General features: G+C 42.5%; 1 protein-coding gene across 1 annotated transcript in view; it reads left to right on the top strand.

Moving 5' to 3' along the window:
* The window catches only part of LOC131416887 (multidrug and toxin extrusion protein 2-like), a 69,382-nt gene that overhangs the window by 5,208 nt on the left and 48,614 nt on the right, over positions 1-15,560 (top strand). The window contains exons 2-7 of the mRNA XM_058559658.1: positions 714-782; positions 4,287-4,435; positions 5,203-5,245; positions 5,835-5,879; positions 7,870-7,967; positions 9,682-9,779. Of these exons, the coding sequence (XP_058415641.1) occupies positions 714-782; positions 4,287-4,435; positions 5,203-5,245; positions 5,835-5,879; positions 7,870-7,967; positions 9,682-9,779 (502 nt within the window). The remainder of the gene's footprint in view (positions 1-713; positions 783-4,286; positions 4,436-5,202; positions 5,246-5,834; positions 5,880-7,869; positions 7,968-9,681; positions 9,780-15,560) is intronic.

Raw genomic sequence — 15,560 nt, 5'->3', positions numbered from 1 at the left:
ACATCTCTGCTAAATGTGAGACCTAGGATGAAAATGAAGGTCTTCAGCCTCCCCCACCACTCCTTCCCCCCACCGCCCTGACCCTCACCTACAGGTTACCATCTGGGCCCTTCCTTGTCAGGGGCACTGGGTGAGGTCTGATGAAGAGAGTGACACAAAACTAGTTCCATTCCTCACTAGAGGACTAAAGCCTGGGGCCAGATTCCCAGCTTCAGGTCACCGTCTGAATGACCAACACTTTCTGTGCCTCTCTCAGGTGACCCATAAGGTGAGAGTAGTGGTCATAACACTACATATGTGAAGGGCTTGGGACAGTGCCTGCACGTGGCACACGCTCAGTACACATTTGCTGTCATTGTTATTAAATGCACGTCGCAGATGGGGCATCGCTTTCAGATGTTAACCACAACTTTTAAATATAGAAATTGTAACGCGCTGTGTTGTCTAAGAAAAACTAGGTTGTAAGCTCCCCTGGTTGACACAGTCTGATTGTGACCCTTTAGTTAGAGGGTACATTTTTGTTTGATAATCGAGAAGGCTAGATGTAGACACCCATTTGATCTGAAATATAGAGCCTTAAGTGTATAATTATGGGCTGCCCATTGGAGATAAGCTGTCGTGGTTCCTTGGTTTAAGGGGAGCTGTTTGACAGCGACTCTGCTCTTGCTTAGTCCCCTGGCTGCTTGCCACACCTGGTCTGTCGTCCCTTGCAGATTGTGAATGTCACTGGGATTTCAGTTGGAACTGGCTTGGCCTCCGCTTGTGACACGCTAATGTCTCAGGTGAGGACCACCCTCCCCCACATACCTTTTTGTGTCAATTACCATTCATGTTAGAGACGATCCAGGGACTGTCCACTCTGGTTTTGTTGCCTTTTATTTCTCAAATACTGTGCTGCTGATGGCTGTAAATGCAAATAGAGTTGGCTCTACTAATTCTGTCCTCTGGGTCTATCTACTCAGAAGCTGTGTTTTCCTTTTTCTTTCCTGTCTGATCTCCCCGCCCTAAAACTGCCCTCCCTCACCCAGCACTCCACCTCCGTCTCTCTCTCTCCTCTCCTTTAAGCCAAGCTTCTTGAAAGTGTTCTTTGTGCTCCCTCTCTTGACCCCCGCTCTCGACTCAGCGCCCGTCAATGCCTTTCCATTCCTGTGCATCCCACCCAGCCTGGTCTCCTCCACGTCTGTTGTGATTGAATCATGGTGAACACTTCGCCATCCTTAACCCGCTCGGCCATTCCCTGTTCTCCACAACACTCGGTTGGCTGCCACCATTGTGGGCCCTCCCGATGTTCTGGCTGCCTCTCTGGCTGCTCCTTCTCAGTCTGTGGTGTATGTTCTTCTTCTGTTCCTGAGATATCCCTGCCACTCAGAGGCCCCACGCCCTCACCTTCTAGCGGAGTACTCCCTCTCCCTAGCTTCTGTCTCCACCCTGATGTTGAAAACTCACATCTCCGTCTCCTGCCCCACTTCTCCTGAGGGCCAGACTTGAATGTGGATTATGTACAAGACATCTCAAGCTCAGCTCATCAGTCTTTCCCACTCTGAACTGTTTCTCCTCTAGGATTTCCTCTCACAGGAATACACCACCCTCTACTCAAGCCAGAATCCTTCTTCATTTCCCATCTCCGTATGTTAACAGAACTATTGATTGCTGTTGACTTTGACTCCTAAATATTTCTTGAAGCTGCTCATTTTTCTTCGTCCTTATTACCTGTCACGAGATCGGGAGCTCTGGGTTGGCATGCTAGCATAATCAGAGGAGAGGCAGATTCTGGTCTAGGTCTTTTACTTCTCGCTGTGTCTTCTCGTCTCACCCACCTGAGTCATAGTGGTTTCCCTACTAGACTCTGAGCTCCTTAGGGAGAAAGACTATATCCCTTTTAGTCTTTGAATCCTTATTGTTCAGAACTGTGCTTGCTATTTTGTGGGTACCCTAGAAATTTGTTGAATGAGTGAGAGGGAGGGAGAGAACAAAGCAGGGATGAGTGGATGTGTGGTTGGATAGATGGATGATGGATGGATGGATAGATGGGTGGATGGATGGATGGATGGATGGTGGATGGTTGGATAGATGGATGGGTGGATGGATGGATAGATGGGTGGATGGATGGATGGATGGTGGATGGTTGGATAGATGGATGGGTGGATGGATGGATAGATGGGTGGGTGGATGGATGGATGGTGGATGGTTGGATAGATGGATGGGTGGGTGGTGGATGGATGGATAGATGGATGGGTGGGTGGTGGATGGATAGATGGGTGGATGGATGGATGGATGGTGGATGGTTGGATAGATGGATGGATGGATGGGTGGGTGGATGGATGGATGGATGGTGGATGGTTGGATAGATGGATGGGTGGGTGGATGGATAGATGGGTGGATGGATGGATGGATGGTGGATGGTTGGATAGATGGATGGGTGGGTGGTGGATGGATGGACGGGTGTGGGTGGGTGTATGATAGATGAGTCCTGCCTTCAAACCCAAAGCCTGGAAGAGTGAGGACAGGGTTACATGCATGCGAAGGAACAGCACTGAGCATACGTAGTGTCTCTTGAACTGCTGCACTCAGCAGCTCAGCAGCTTGTGCACGAGATGTCCTGAAAGAGTTTTTACAGGCTAAGCTGAACATGGCTCTAAAGGACTTAATGTAATTTAGGCTAAAGTTACCTCTGGATTGGCATGGTATAGGATATGAAATTTTATTTTAAAACAGTTTTTTTGTCCCTTTTTTGCACCATTTAAGTCATTTTTATTCATACAGTTTTTTTTAAACAAAAAAGACTATATCTTTAACTTTTTTCCCCATCTATCAATATATAATGGACATCTTTCTGTAATGTTAAATATATTTCTGTAATAGCACGTTGTTTCCCAAATTTTAAACAGTTTTTTAAAAAGATCATAAAGGTCAAACACATATAGCAATTTTAGGTTATCTAGAAAAGTGTTTTAAAAAATGAAAAAAATCACTAAAATTTAGCTCCTTCCCCTAAAGTTACCTCTACTTTTGGTGAATATCCTCCAAATATTTCAATCTATGTACGTTTACACACTCACAATTCTAAAATCTACATATGGTATTATTACTTTTTCCTCCAATTAATGTGTTTTGGAGAACACAGTGAATGAAGTAGGCATACACATTCCCTTTTAATATTTGCATAATATTCTATAATACGTCATTTATATTTCCATTATTTTATTATTATTTAATTTGTTTCCATTCTTTTTTAATGTGCTTTAAGTTTAACTCTTTTTTGGTTGTAATAAAGAGACAATCATTCATGTTACTTGAAGAAAAAGGTGCCTGGAAAAGGATACACGAGGCCTAGATTTGGCCAGGGCCAATGTGGGGACTAGCCCCTTCACCTCCGTCGGGTCTGCTTCTCTCTGGTGCAGCCCTGTCCCTCCATCGCCCACTCTCATCTGTGTTTTGGCCTCCCGGCTGCTCGCTTGTGGCTTCTGTCCCCTCCTCACTCTTAAACGTCGGTCAGATTCTGTCATCCCTCTGCTTAGAACGCTCCAGTGACCCCGTTTCACTGTGGAGGCTGCTGGGCCTGCTGCCCTCCCCCGCTCTGGTTCCAGCCACGCTGGCCGCCCTCCTGTGCCTCTCCCAGATGTCCACCCAGCTCACTCTCTCAGCTCGCAGGGGGCTTTGCCCGATATCATCTTCTCAGTGAGGCCTCCCCAACTCCCGTTTAAAAATTGCACTCCCCTTCCAACACTCCGTCCCTCTTCCCTTTTCTCCACAGCACTTACCGCCACATCCTAGACAGTGCACTCTAGGTCTTGGTTATTTCTCCTGTTTACTGTTTGTCTCCCTTTCCCCCTAGAAAGTCAGCTCCATGAGAGCAGGGACTTCTGCCTGCTTTGTTCACTGCTGGGTTAGTTCCTGGGGCCTCAGATATGTCTGGCACACGTTAGGAGTTCAAGGAATATTTGCTGAATAAATGTGAAGGCTCTAACATGGGCCCAGTTCTTCTCATACCTTCTAAGCTCTGGTCTCTGCTGCCAGTGCCCTCCATGTCTAACTGTCCCTGTTCCCAGGACAGGGGACTCGTCATCCCAGGGCGTGTTTAAAATGCCACTGGCACCAACTGTCTCACTGGCTGCCCTTGGCTTAGATGCTGGAGTGGGGAGCTGATGGCAGGAAACGTGGCTGCCTGGCGGCAGGGGTGGCGGGCAGGGCACTTCCCCTTGGGGGCTGTTTGTAGTGCAGGTGGTCCAGGCCTTGGCTTGCCTAGTCCAGCTGGCATTCTTTATCATTGTGTTTGTTTTCTCAAGTCCTTTGGAGGCAAGAACCTAAAACGTGTGGGGATCATACTTCAAAGAGGAATCCTCATCTTGATGCTGTGTTGCTTTCCTTGCTGGGCCATCTTCATCAATACCGAGCATATCCTCCTGCTCTTAAAACAAGACCCCGAAGTCTCCAGGTCAGCAGCGTCTCTAATGTCAGAATCCCAGGTTCAGAGTAAGTGACTGTCTGGTCATGTTACCTATGTTGACATTTACCTGGACTTGAACCCTATGGAAAATGGAAGCTGTGACTGTGGACCACAGAATCCCAGGGCTGGGAGGGACCACCTGACGCAGACTGACACAGTGACCTGACACCCTGCCCAGGGTGAAAAGACACAGGACGAGAATATAATACACTTGGCCCCAGTCAACCTTTCATGGAGTTCCTCCATTTTGGTGTTTTGCAAATGCACAGAATATTTTTCTCCTGAGAAAAGTAGAATAGCAACACAGTTGCCTTCACTTTTGTTTTTAGAGTTGGGTTTTTTCAACCTACAGTTCCATGCTTTCTGATATTGTCACCGGGGTACATGAGATGCAAGGAGGGTCTCTCCTTTCTAGACGACTACTGTTGGTCTTGCTTCGCTGACTCTCTCGAAACATGTTCTGGATTTTACCCAACTTTTAGTGCGTTTTGCTGTGTTCATTCCCCCTTTTCTGTTAAGAATGAGCTAAAAATTGTAAAGTCAGACTTCCCCTTAGAAAGCAGACATTTAGCAGGCCTAGCGTAATGTTGATTTAGATTGTAGAGAACAATCACTTAAAATTGTTATTAAATTTTTCCCATATAAATTATTTTTAGTTTTAATTTTTAGAATATAGTCTAGGGATTCAATTTGCAGACAGTATGACCAGCAATTGTTTTAATATTAACTAAAGACTATTTTGTTGTTTATTTCAGGATAGCCCAGATTTATGTGATGGCTTTTATTCCTGCTCTTCCCGTAAGTGTCAAGGATTTTCTTGTGTTTCGGTACATGAAGCAGCTCATGAATGTTGTCAGGCACGTGTCTCTGCCCTTTTTTTGTTTGTTTGTTTATTTTATCATAGTTCTATTCAGGCAAAAGTTCGACATGTATTTCTTGGGCCTGTCATCCCCACCTTACTGATTCTCAGAGCTTGTGCCACTATGATGGCCAACAGCTTAAATACAGACACCGACGAGGGGAAGAAATTTCCTACCTTAGTCTGTGGTTACTTTTGATTGCAAATTAATCAGAATGTTTCCCGGGCTCCTGTGGGATTTTGGGAAGAACCACCAGCAGGCACTCTCGGAGCCACTGAGATGTCAGGGCAGCGAGCGACTTCTGCTTCTGCCGGTTAGGGTTTGCCCTTGTCAGCTCTTCAGGGGGTCCACTCCGGAAAATTCCAAAGAGTTGGCATCCTAGCATTTGATTAGTGTGGGTCTGGTTCTCTGAATTTGAGGTCACATATCGAGAGGAAATATCTTATTAAAAACCAGAACTGCCATAAACTCTTGACTTATACTTTTATATTAATGAGATGTGTTTGTTTTTCTATTTTACCTTATAGGTAGTATTCCTGTTCCAGCTGCAGACAAGATATTTACAAAATCAGGTACAGATTGTTTTAATATTTTTACTCCATAATACTGGAAATGTACAGTAAATATTCTTAGGAAATTTTCCGTAAAAGTCATTCACCATTTTTTTCCTGAAATTCTACCCAGAGCTCTTTGTTCGGGAGACGTGGAGTCTTGCAGGTGGATTTTGTCCAGCCCGGGAGAGAAGCCCGTATCAATCTGTCAGATTACTGCGGGTCACCTCTTGTTTCCCTCTGCAGCCCCCACACCCCACCCCTTACCTCTTCTGTGGGCTGGCTGCTTGCTTTGCATCTGGCCTCAGGCCTGGTTCTGGTGCTTCCCTTTTAGAGGAAGAGGACCCAGTTCCTACGGCCACATTCCCAGAAGTGCACAGGGATCACTGTGCCCTCAGTCCACCAGAGGGAGAAGGGGAGCAGAGGAGAAGGCGGAGGGCAAGAGTGAGTGTGGGCAGAGGTGAGGGGCCCAAGCTCTGCCTCCTTGTGGCTCCTCCCCAGTCCCTCTAACTGCCTTCCTGTTACCTTTTGTCCATGGAAGCCATTCTGCTTTGACAGCAACTCTGTAAATGCAGGGGAAAAAGTGTAGAAGTCTTACTTAAAGAAAATGTTCATCTGAGTACTAGTGTAGAGTAGGCAAGAGATACAAAAGAAACGAGTGACTGTGGTGCTGTAAAATAAAGGGGTGAACGTTGACTGCACACCTGCTACGAGGGAGGCATTGCTGGGTGTTTTGTGTAAGACAACTGATGAACCCACACCACAGTCCCACAAATGGTCTTTCCTTTACACCTCATGCCAGGACCCAATTTGCTCTTCATGTGATTATTCCCTCTCTTTTCTCTTTGTTACTGTGATGGAAACTATGACCTACCAGGTCGTTCAGAAGTGTTTACAAACTTCTGCTTGGTTTGGCTGGAAGCTGCACCAATGGAGGAGACGCGTCCAGTGGTTTTGACTCCTGGCTGTTTCTATAGGGTGTCTTGTGTAACTTTGCTGTCGTTTAAAATTGTTGCCTATTTACCTCCGAATGTTCAGTTGACCACCTGTTTAGGAAAAACGCAGTCTTCCTCCTGCGTTTCTCCTTTCCTCTCACACTACTATCATACTCACGACACTCTGACATCAGATGTGTGGAGTTTTTTCCCACAGCAAGCAATTCAGCTGGGTGTCCCAACCCAATTCTGACACTATCTACCTGGAGATGGTGTGAGATCCCACAGGTAAAGGGTTCAGTCCCACAAGACTGCCCCCACTTCAGATGCCAATCGCAAGTCTAGGTTGTCACCTGTGCTTCTGACTGATCAGAGGTTCCCATGACCCACTCCTGGGGGGTTTAGTTAATTTGCTAGAATGACTCACAGAACTCAGGAAAACAGTTTACTTACGGTTTACCAGTTTATTATAAAAGGATGTGACAAAGAATACAGATGAATATCCAGATGGAAGAGATGCGTGGCAGGAGCTGTGTGGGAAGGGGCGCAGAGCTTCCATGCCCTCTCAGGGCATGCCGTTTGCCCAGCATGTCCACATGTTCACCAACCTGCAAGGTCTCCAAACCCTGTACTTTTGGGGTTTTTGTGGAGGCTTCCTCATGTGGGCATGATCAATCATTAACTCCATTTCCAGCCCCTCTCCTCTCTCTGGAGAATAGGGGGTGGGGCTGAAAATTCCAATCTCCTCATCATGGCTTGGCCTTTCTGGTGACCAGCCCCCATCCAGGAGCCATCCAGGAGTCCCCTCAGAGTCACCTCATTAGAACGAAAGACACTGCTATCACTCAGGAAATCCCAAGGGATTTAGGAACTCTGTGTGAAGAACCAGGGTCCAAGACCAAATACCAGACAAAAGATACACCTAGTGCTCTTATCACTCAGGAAATTGCAAGGGTTTTAGGAGCTCTGGGTTGGGAACCGGGGGCAGAGACCAATACATATGTTTTCTATTATTTCACACCACCTAACTAATTAGCTTTTGAAAATGCTAATGTTTTCATATCTGGGGATTTCAGGGCGTCGTCATGCCTCAGGTTATTACTGGGATTGCAGCGAATGTTGTCAACGTGGGCATGAATGCTCTCCTGCTGTATGCCCTGGACCTTGGAGTGGTGTAAGTCGTGACCCGTTCATTCATCAAATACTGTGTGTCCACTGGGTGCTGGCTCCAGGCGTAGGGGCTGGGATGTAGGGGAGTGAAGCCGCCTGGCAGGAAATACCTAGAGATATTCAGGTGCTCCATGTGACAGGGTGAGAGCTGGTGCCGTGAACACCCACGAGGGGCAGCCAGCCCAGGCTGTGGGAAGGGAGGAGAGGCTGGGCTTCATCTGGGGAGATGGGAGAGTGTTGTGGAAGGAGCAGTGTGTGCGCCGACACCCGCGTGTGGAAGAGGAGTTAGCCCGGAGGAGGCCATTGCTGCAGCCTGTGAAAACTGAGATGGGCGCCGGAGCAAAGGCCAGAGCGGGGCAGATGCCTGTGGGGATTCTGCCATTGTCTCTGCATTGTAAGAAATGGGGCCAAATTCCATCTTCACGAAGCTCGAGAAGGCAAGGATCACACAGAGAAGGCAGTGTCCGTTTAAACTTCCCTCGGTAGGCCCGTGCTGTTGGTCCATCCCTCACTTGACGACCCCTGTGGTGCGCTGGCCCAGAGCCAGCCTTCTTCGAGTGTGGCTGGCGTGGTCAGGCCAGCACTTGTAGACCCAGCCTCAGCAGTTTTTAGGTGCTTTGGGGCAGTGTGTTTCTTTATAAATGAAAACCAGTTTAGTGGGTCGTGACTAGCACTTTAAAAAATATATTATGAATGAAATAAAATACATTAAATAGAATAGAAAATATAAGGTGGTATGGGGGTGTTTTTCATGAGACTTTTGTTTCTGTAGGATGTGTGTGTACATATATTAATGTGGGTACTGGATAGGGATGGAAAATTTATTTCTTACTGTCCATTGCAGTAAAAAATATATACAAAAGCCATTAATTAAAGGATAGTGGAGAGTTGGAACACAAGAGCAATCAATGAAAAAACATTTATAACATCTTCCTATGCCAGAAAACTGAGAGAGGCTTTGGCCCTGGGGGACGTAAGAGTCAGCAGGCAGGTTTGAGAACTGGTGACGTTGACCCACAGAAACACCTGAGTGGGCATCCAGGTTCTCCTCTGCAGATGTACCTCAGAGACTGTCTCTTAGAAGTTTCTTGAACAGATGTACAAAGGACAGTTTGGGGATAGGTGGGTAAGAGGAGAACATATAGGAATGAATTAATAAGTGATAAAATGTGAGAATTGGTCCGGAGAGCAAAATGAAAAAATAGAAGGGAAAGCAAAGTTCTGGCTCTCTGCGGAATGGGACATCATTTTATTTGTGGTGATACAGTGTCATCTATTGAAGATGATCTAAGGTTGTTTTCTAATAGAAAACAAATTTATTATAATCCTGGGAAATAAAACTGCTGTGACCTTAGACCAGTATTTTGAACACAGTAGCTGTTTGCTAGATCCCTTTTAACTAATTATGTGTGAGAATTTATTTGATGGGCTATTTAAAGTTGTTAAGACAAGGAATGGTGACAAATATTTATGTCTTTTTGTTTTTCCATTAATGAATAGTAACATTCGTTCTTCTACAATATTCAATGTTGGTGGAAAGGAAACAAGTCTACTGTAAGTGGATATGGTGTATAAAATATTAAAAGGAAACAGTCCAAGAGTTCTGGATTCCTCTAAGAACTGATTCTTACTCAGAGCCAAAGCTTGTCAGGGGTGGTGTGTTTATTAGTACTTGGGGGGAATATACTCCCAGGTAATGATTACTTTTTCTCCTTCAGAGGATCTGCCTGGGCAAACACCATGTCCCAGTTCTTCCTGTCTGGCCTTCTTTTCCTGTACATATGGTGGAAAAAAATCCACATCGACACTTGGGGAGGTATGAGGACATTGATTTCTTACATTATGTTATTTGTTATTCAGAAACATATAATTCTGATGTCTGGATTTTTTTTCCAGAGAGTATTTTTGTTTTTTTCTTTGTGAAAATTTAAAAATTATATATATTATATAAATTTTTTTTAATTTAAAAATATTTAAATTACTGAAAATCTAAAAGTTGCAGGTCAATATGAGATATTTTTTTTTTATGTCTATGAAGGCAGCTTTTGTTCGTAGAAAGTTGTTTGCAGCTACTGGGTTGTAAGAATTAATATTTAATGAATTAAAATTGCAAATACAAAATCTTAGTTTTTCCTTACAAATCATCCTGCTCTATTAAAGTGAAGTTTGATCAATGTCTTATCAACACAAGTGAAGAGAATGAACTCTCTTAAACAATCGGTACCACTTACAGCTTAGCTAAATTCTCTTAAATATTTTAACATCCATTTGTAAATTTAGTAAAATAGATTTGTTTTTGTTTTTTTCTACTTTTTAAAATTGTAGTAAAATATATATAATGTAAAATTTGCCATTTTAACAATTTAAGTATACAATTGAGTGCCTTTAAGTACATTCACAATGTTGTGCATCCATCACCACCATCTGTTTCTAAAACATTTTCATCACCCCAAACAGGAACTCTGCACCCATTAAGCAATAACTCCCCATTTTCCCTCCCCCAAGGTGCCTGGTAACCTCTAATCTACTTTCTGTCGATCTTGTACCCTGACATTTTGCTGATGTCATTTATGAGCTCTAGCAGCTTTCTGGTGGAATCTTTGGGTGTTTATATATATAGGATCACCCCATGTGTGAATAGAGATAATTTTATTTCTTCCTTTCCAGTTTTGATGCCTTTTATTTATTTATTTGCTGAGGAAGAGCGGCCCTGAGCCAACATCTATTGCCAATCCTCCTCCTTCCCCCCCCCCCAAAGCCCCAGTAGATAGTTGTATGTCATGGTTGCACATCCTTCTAGTTGCTGTATGTGGGACGCGGCCTCAGCATGGCGGGAGAAGCGGTGCGTGGGTGCGCGCCCAGGATCCAAAGCCGGGCCGCCAGTAGCGGAGCACGCGCACTTAACTGCTAAGCCACAGGGCCGGCCCTCTTATTTATTTATTTATTTATTTTTAGTTATTTTATTGAGGTCATATAGGCTTATAAAATTGTGTAAATTTAAAGTGTACATTATTATATATCACTTTCTGTATAGACTGCATCGTGTTCACCACCAATAGCCTAGTTTTTATCTGTCACCAGTATATATGTACCATTTTACCCCTTTTGCCAACCCCCCTTCCCCTCTGGTAACCACTAATCTGTTCTCCTTATCCATGTGTTTGTCTTCCACATATGAGTGAAATCGTTCAATGTTTGTCTTTCTCTGTCTGGTGTATTTTGCTTAACATAATACCCTCAAGGTCCATCCATGCTGTCGCAAATGGCAAGATTTCATCACTTTTTGTGGCTGAGTAGTATTCCGTTGTGTAGATATACCACATCTTCTTTATCCATTTGTCCCTTGATGGGCATTTAGGTTTCCAAGTCTTGGCTATTGTGAATAATGCTGCAGTGAACATAGGGGTGCATATATCTTTACACATTCATGTTTTCATTTACTTTAGAGAAATACCCAGCAGTGGAATAGCTGGATCATATGGTAGTTCTATTCTTAATTTTTTGAGGACTCTCCATACTGTTTTCCATAGTGGCTGCACCATTTTGCATTCCCACCAGCAGTGTGTGAGGGTTCTCTTTTCTCCATATCCTCTCCAACGCTTGTTATTTCTTGTCTTGTTAATTATAGTCATTCTTACGGGTGTGAGGTGATATTTCATAGTAATTTTGATTTACATTGCCCTGGTAATTGGTGATGTTGAACATCTTTTCATGTGCCTCTTGCCCATCTGTATATCTTCTTTGGAAAAATGTCTGTCCATATCCTCTGCCCATTTTTATTTCATAGCTTTAATAGTTTTTTTTTAATTGATGTCATAATAGTTTGTAACATGGTGAAATTTTAGTTGTACATTATTGTTTGTCAGTCACCATACAATTGTATCCCTTCACCCCTTTTGCCAACACCCCAACCTGCTACCCCCTGGGAACCACCAAACTGTTCTCTCTGTCCATGTGTTAGTTTATCTTCCACATATGAGTGAAATCATGCTGTGTTTGTCTTTCTCTGTCTGGCTTATTTCGCTTAACATAATACCCTCCAGGTCCATCCATGTTATTGCAAATGGGACTGTTTTGTCTTTTGTTATGGCTGAGTAGTATTCCATTGTATATATACCACATCTTCTTTATTCACTCATTAGTCGAGGGACACTTGGGTTGCTTCCACTTCTTGGCTATAGTGAATAATGCTGCAATGAACATAGGGGTGCATAAGCCTCTTTGGATTGTTGATTTCAGGATCTTTGGATAAATACCCAGTAGTGGGATAGCTGGATCATAGAGTATTTCTATTTTCAATTTTTTGAGGAATCTCTATACTGTTTTCCATAGAGGCTGCACCAGTTTGCACTCCCACCAGCAGTGAATTAGGGTTCCTGTTTCTCCACATCCTCACCAACGTGTTATTTTTCGTCTTGGTGAGTGTAGCCATTCTAATGGGTGTAGGTGATATCTTAGTGTAGTTTTGATTTGCATTTCCCTGATGATGAGTGATGAACATCTTTTCATGTGCCTATTGGCCATCTGTATATCTTCCTTGGAAAAATATCTGCTCATACCCTCCACCCATTTTTTTTTTTTTTTTGGTGAGGAAGATTAGCCCTGAGCTAACATCCAATGCCAATCCTCCTCTTTTTTCTGAGGAAGATTGGCCCTGTTCTAACATCCGTGCCCATCTTCCTCTACTTTGTATGCTACGCCACCACAGCATGGCTTGACAAGCAGTGCATCGGTGCACGCCCAGGATCCGAACCTGCAAACTCCCCGGCCACCAAAGTGGAGCACGTGACGTGCACTTAACCACTACACCACCGGGCCAGCCCACCTCTGTCCATTTTTTGATCAGGTTGTTTGTTTTTTTTGTTGTTCAGTTGTGTGAGTTCTTTATATATTATGGAGATAACCCCTTGTCAGATATATGATTTGCAAATATTTTCTCCCCGCTGGTGGGTTGACTTTTCATTTTGATCCTGGTTTCATTTGCCTTGCAGAAGCTCTTTAGTCTGATGAAGTCCCACTTGTTTATTTTTTCATTGGTTCCTTTGTCTGAGTAGACATGGAATTTGAAAACATCCCTCTATGACCGATGTCAAAGAGTGTACTGCCTATGTTTTCTTCCAGGAGTTTTATAGTTTCAGGTCTTACCTTCAGGTCTTTGATCCATTTTAAGTTAATTTTTGTGCATGGTGAAAGAAAATAGTCTACTTTCATTCTTTTGCGTGAGGCTGTGCAGTTTTCCCAGCACCATTTATTGAAGAGACTTTCGTTTCTCCATTGTATGTTCTTAGCTCCTTTGTCAAAGATTAGCTGTCCATATATGTGTGGTTTTATTTCTGGGCTTTCAATTCTGTTCCATTGATCTGTGTGTCTGTTTTTGTACCAGTACCATGCTGTTTTAATTACTATCGCTTTGTAGTATATTTTGAAGTCAGGGATTGTGATGCTTCCAGCTTTGTTCTTTTTTCTCAAGATTGCTTTAGCTATTCAGGGTCTTTTGTTGCCCCGTATGAATTTTAGTATTCTTTATTCTATTTCCGTGAAGAATGTCCTTGGGATTCTGATTGGGATTGCATTGAATCTGTAGATTGCTTTAGGTAGTATGGACATTTTAACTATGTTTATTCTTCCAGTCCATATGCATGAGATATCTTTCCATTTCTTTATGTCATCCTTGATTTCTTTCAATAATGTCTTACAGTTTTCATTGTATAGGTCTTTCACCTCCTTGGTTAAATTTATTCCTAGATATTTTATTCTTTTGTTGCAATTGTAAATGGGATTGTCTTCTTGAGTTCTCTTTCTGTTAGTTCATCATTATAGAAATGCAACTGATTTTTGTAAGTTGATTTTGTACCCTGCAACTTTGCTTAGTTGTTGATTATTTCTAATAATTTTGCAATGTATTCTTTAGGGTTTTCTATATATAAAATCATGTCATCTGCAAACAGCAAGAGTTTCATTTCTTTCTTTTTGGATTCCTTTTATTCCTTTTTCTTGCCTAATTGCTCTGGCGAAAACCTCCAATAATAGGTTGAATAAGAGTGATGAGAGTGGGCACCCTTGTCTTGTTCCTGTTCTCAGAGGGATGGCTTTCGGTTTTTCCCCACTGAGTATGATGTTGGCTGTGGGTTTGTCATATATGAAAAATATGGCATATGACATATATGACAAATATGGCTGTGAGTATGTCATATATGACTTTATTATGTTGAGGTACTTTGCTTCTATACCCATTTTATTAAGAGTTTTTATCATAAATGGATGTTGGATCTTGTCAAATACTTTCTCTGCATCTATTGAGATGATCATGTGGTTTTTATTCCTCATTGTTAATGTGGCGTATCACATTGATTTATTTGTGGATGTTGAACCATCCCTGTGTCCCTGGTATAAATCCCACTTGATCATGGTGTATGATCTTTTTAATGTATTGCTGTATGCGGTTTGCATAAAATCCTCAATATTTTGTTGAGGATTTTTGCATATATGTTCATCAGCGATATTGGACTGTAATTTTCCTTCTTTGCATTGCCCTTGTCTGGCTTTGGTATCAGGGTGATGTTGGCCTCATAGAATGTGTTAGGAAGTGTTCCATCTTCCTCTGTTTTTTGGAATAGTTTGAGAAGGATAGGTATTAAATCTTCTTTGAATGTTTGGTAAAATTCTCCAGAGAAACCATCTGGTCCTGGACTTTTATTTTTTGAGAGGTTTTTGATTGCTGTTTCAATCTCTTTACCTGTGGTTGGTCTATTCAGATTCTTTGTTTCTTCTTGGTTCAGTTTTGGGAGGTTGTATGAGTCTAAGAATTTATCCATTTCTTCTAGATTGTCCAATTTGTTGGCATATAGTTTTTCATAATATTCTCTTATAATCCTTTGTATTTCTGTGGTATCTGTTGTAATTTCTCCTCTTTCACTTCTAATTTTATTTATTTGAGCCTTCTCTCTTTTTTTCTTGGTGAGTCTGGCTAAGGGTTTGTCAGTTTTGTTTATCTTCTCAAAGAACGAGCTCTTTGTTTCATTGATCCTTTCTACTGTTTTTTTAAATTTCAGTTTCATTTATTTCTGCTCTAATTTTTATTATTTCACTCTTTCTGCTGACTTTGAGTTTTGTTTGTTCTTCTTTTTCTAATTCTGTTAGGTGTAGTTTAAGGTTGCTTATTTGGGATTTTTCTTGTTTGTTAAGGTGGGCCTGTATTGCTATGAGTTTCCCTCTCAGGACTGCTTTTGCTGCATCCCATATGAGTTAGTACGGTGTATTTTCATTTTCATTTGTCTCCAGATATGCTTTGAATTCCCCTTTAATTTCATCAATGATCCATTGGTGGTTTAGTAGCATGTTGTTGAGTCTCCACAGCTTTGTCACTTTCCTGGTTTTTTCCTTGTAGTTGATTTCTAACTTCATGGCTTTATGGTCTGAAAAGATGCTTGTTATGATTTCAATCTTCTTAAATTTATATAAGCATGCCTTGTTTCCCAACATATGGTCTATTCTTGAGAATGTTCCATGTGTGCTTGAGAAGAATGTATATCTGCTGTGTTTGGATGGAGTGCTCTGTATATGTCTATTAAGTCCACCTCATCTAGTTTTTCATTTA

The sequence above is a fragment of the Diceros bicornis genome, chromosome 18, assembly GCF_020826845.1.
Source record: "Diceros bicornis minor isolate mBicDic1 chromosome 18, mDicBic1.mat.cur, whole genome shotgun sequence".
Classification (NCBI taxonomy): Eukaryota; Metazoa; Chordata; class Mammalia; order Perissodactyla; family Rhinocerotidae; genus Diceros; species Diceros bicornis.
The sequence above is the reverse complement of the archived record's forward strand: the minus strand, read 5'-3'. Positions and strand labels throughout refer to the sequence as shown.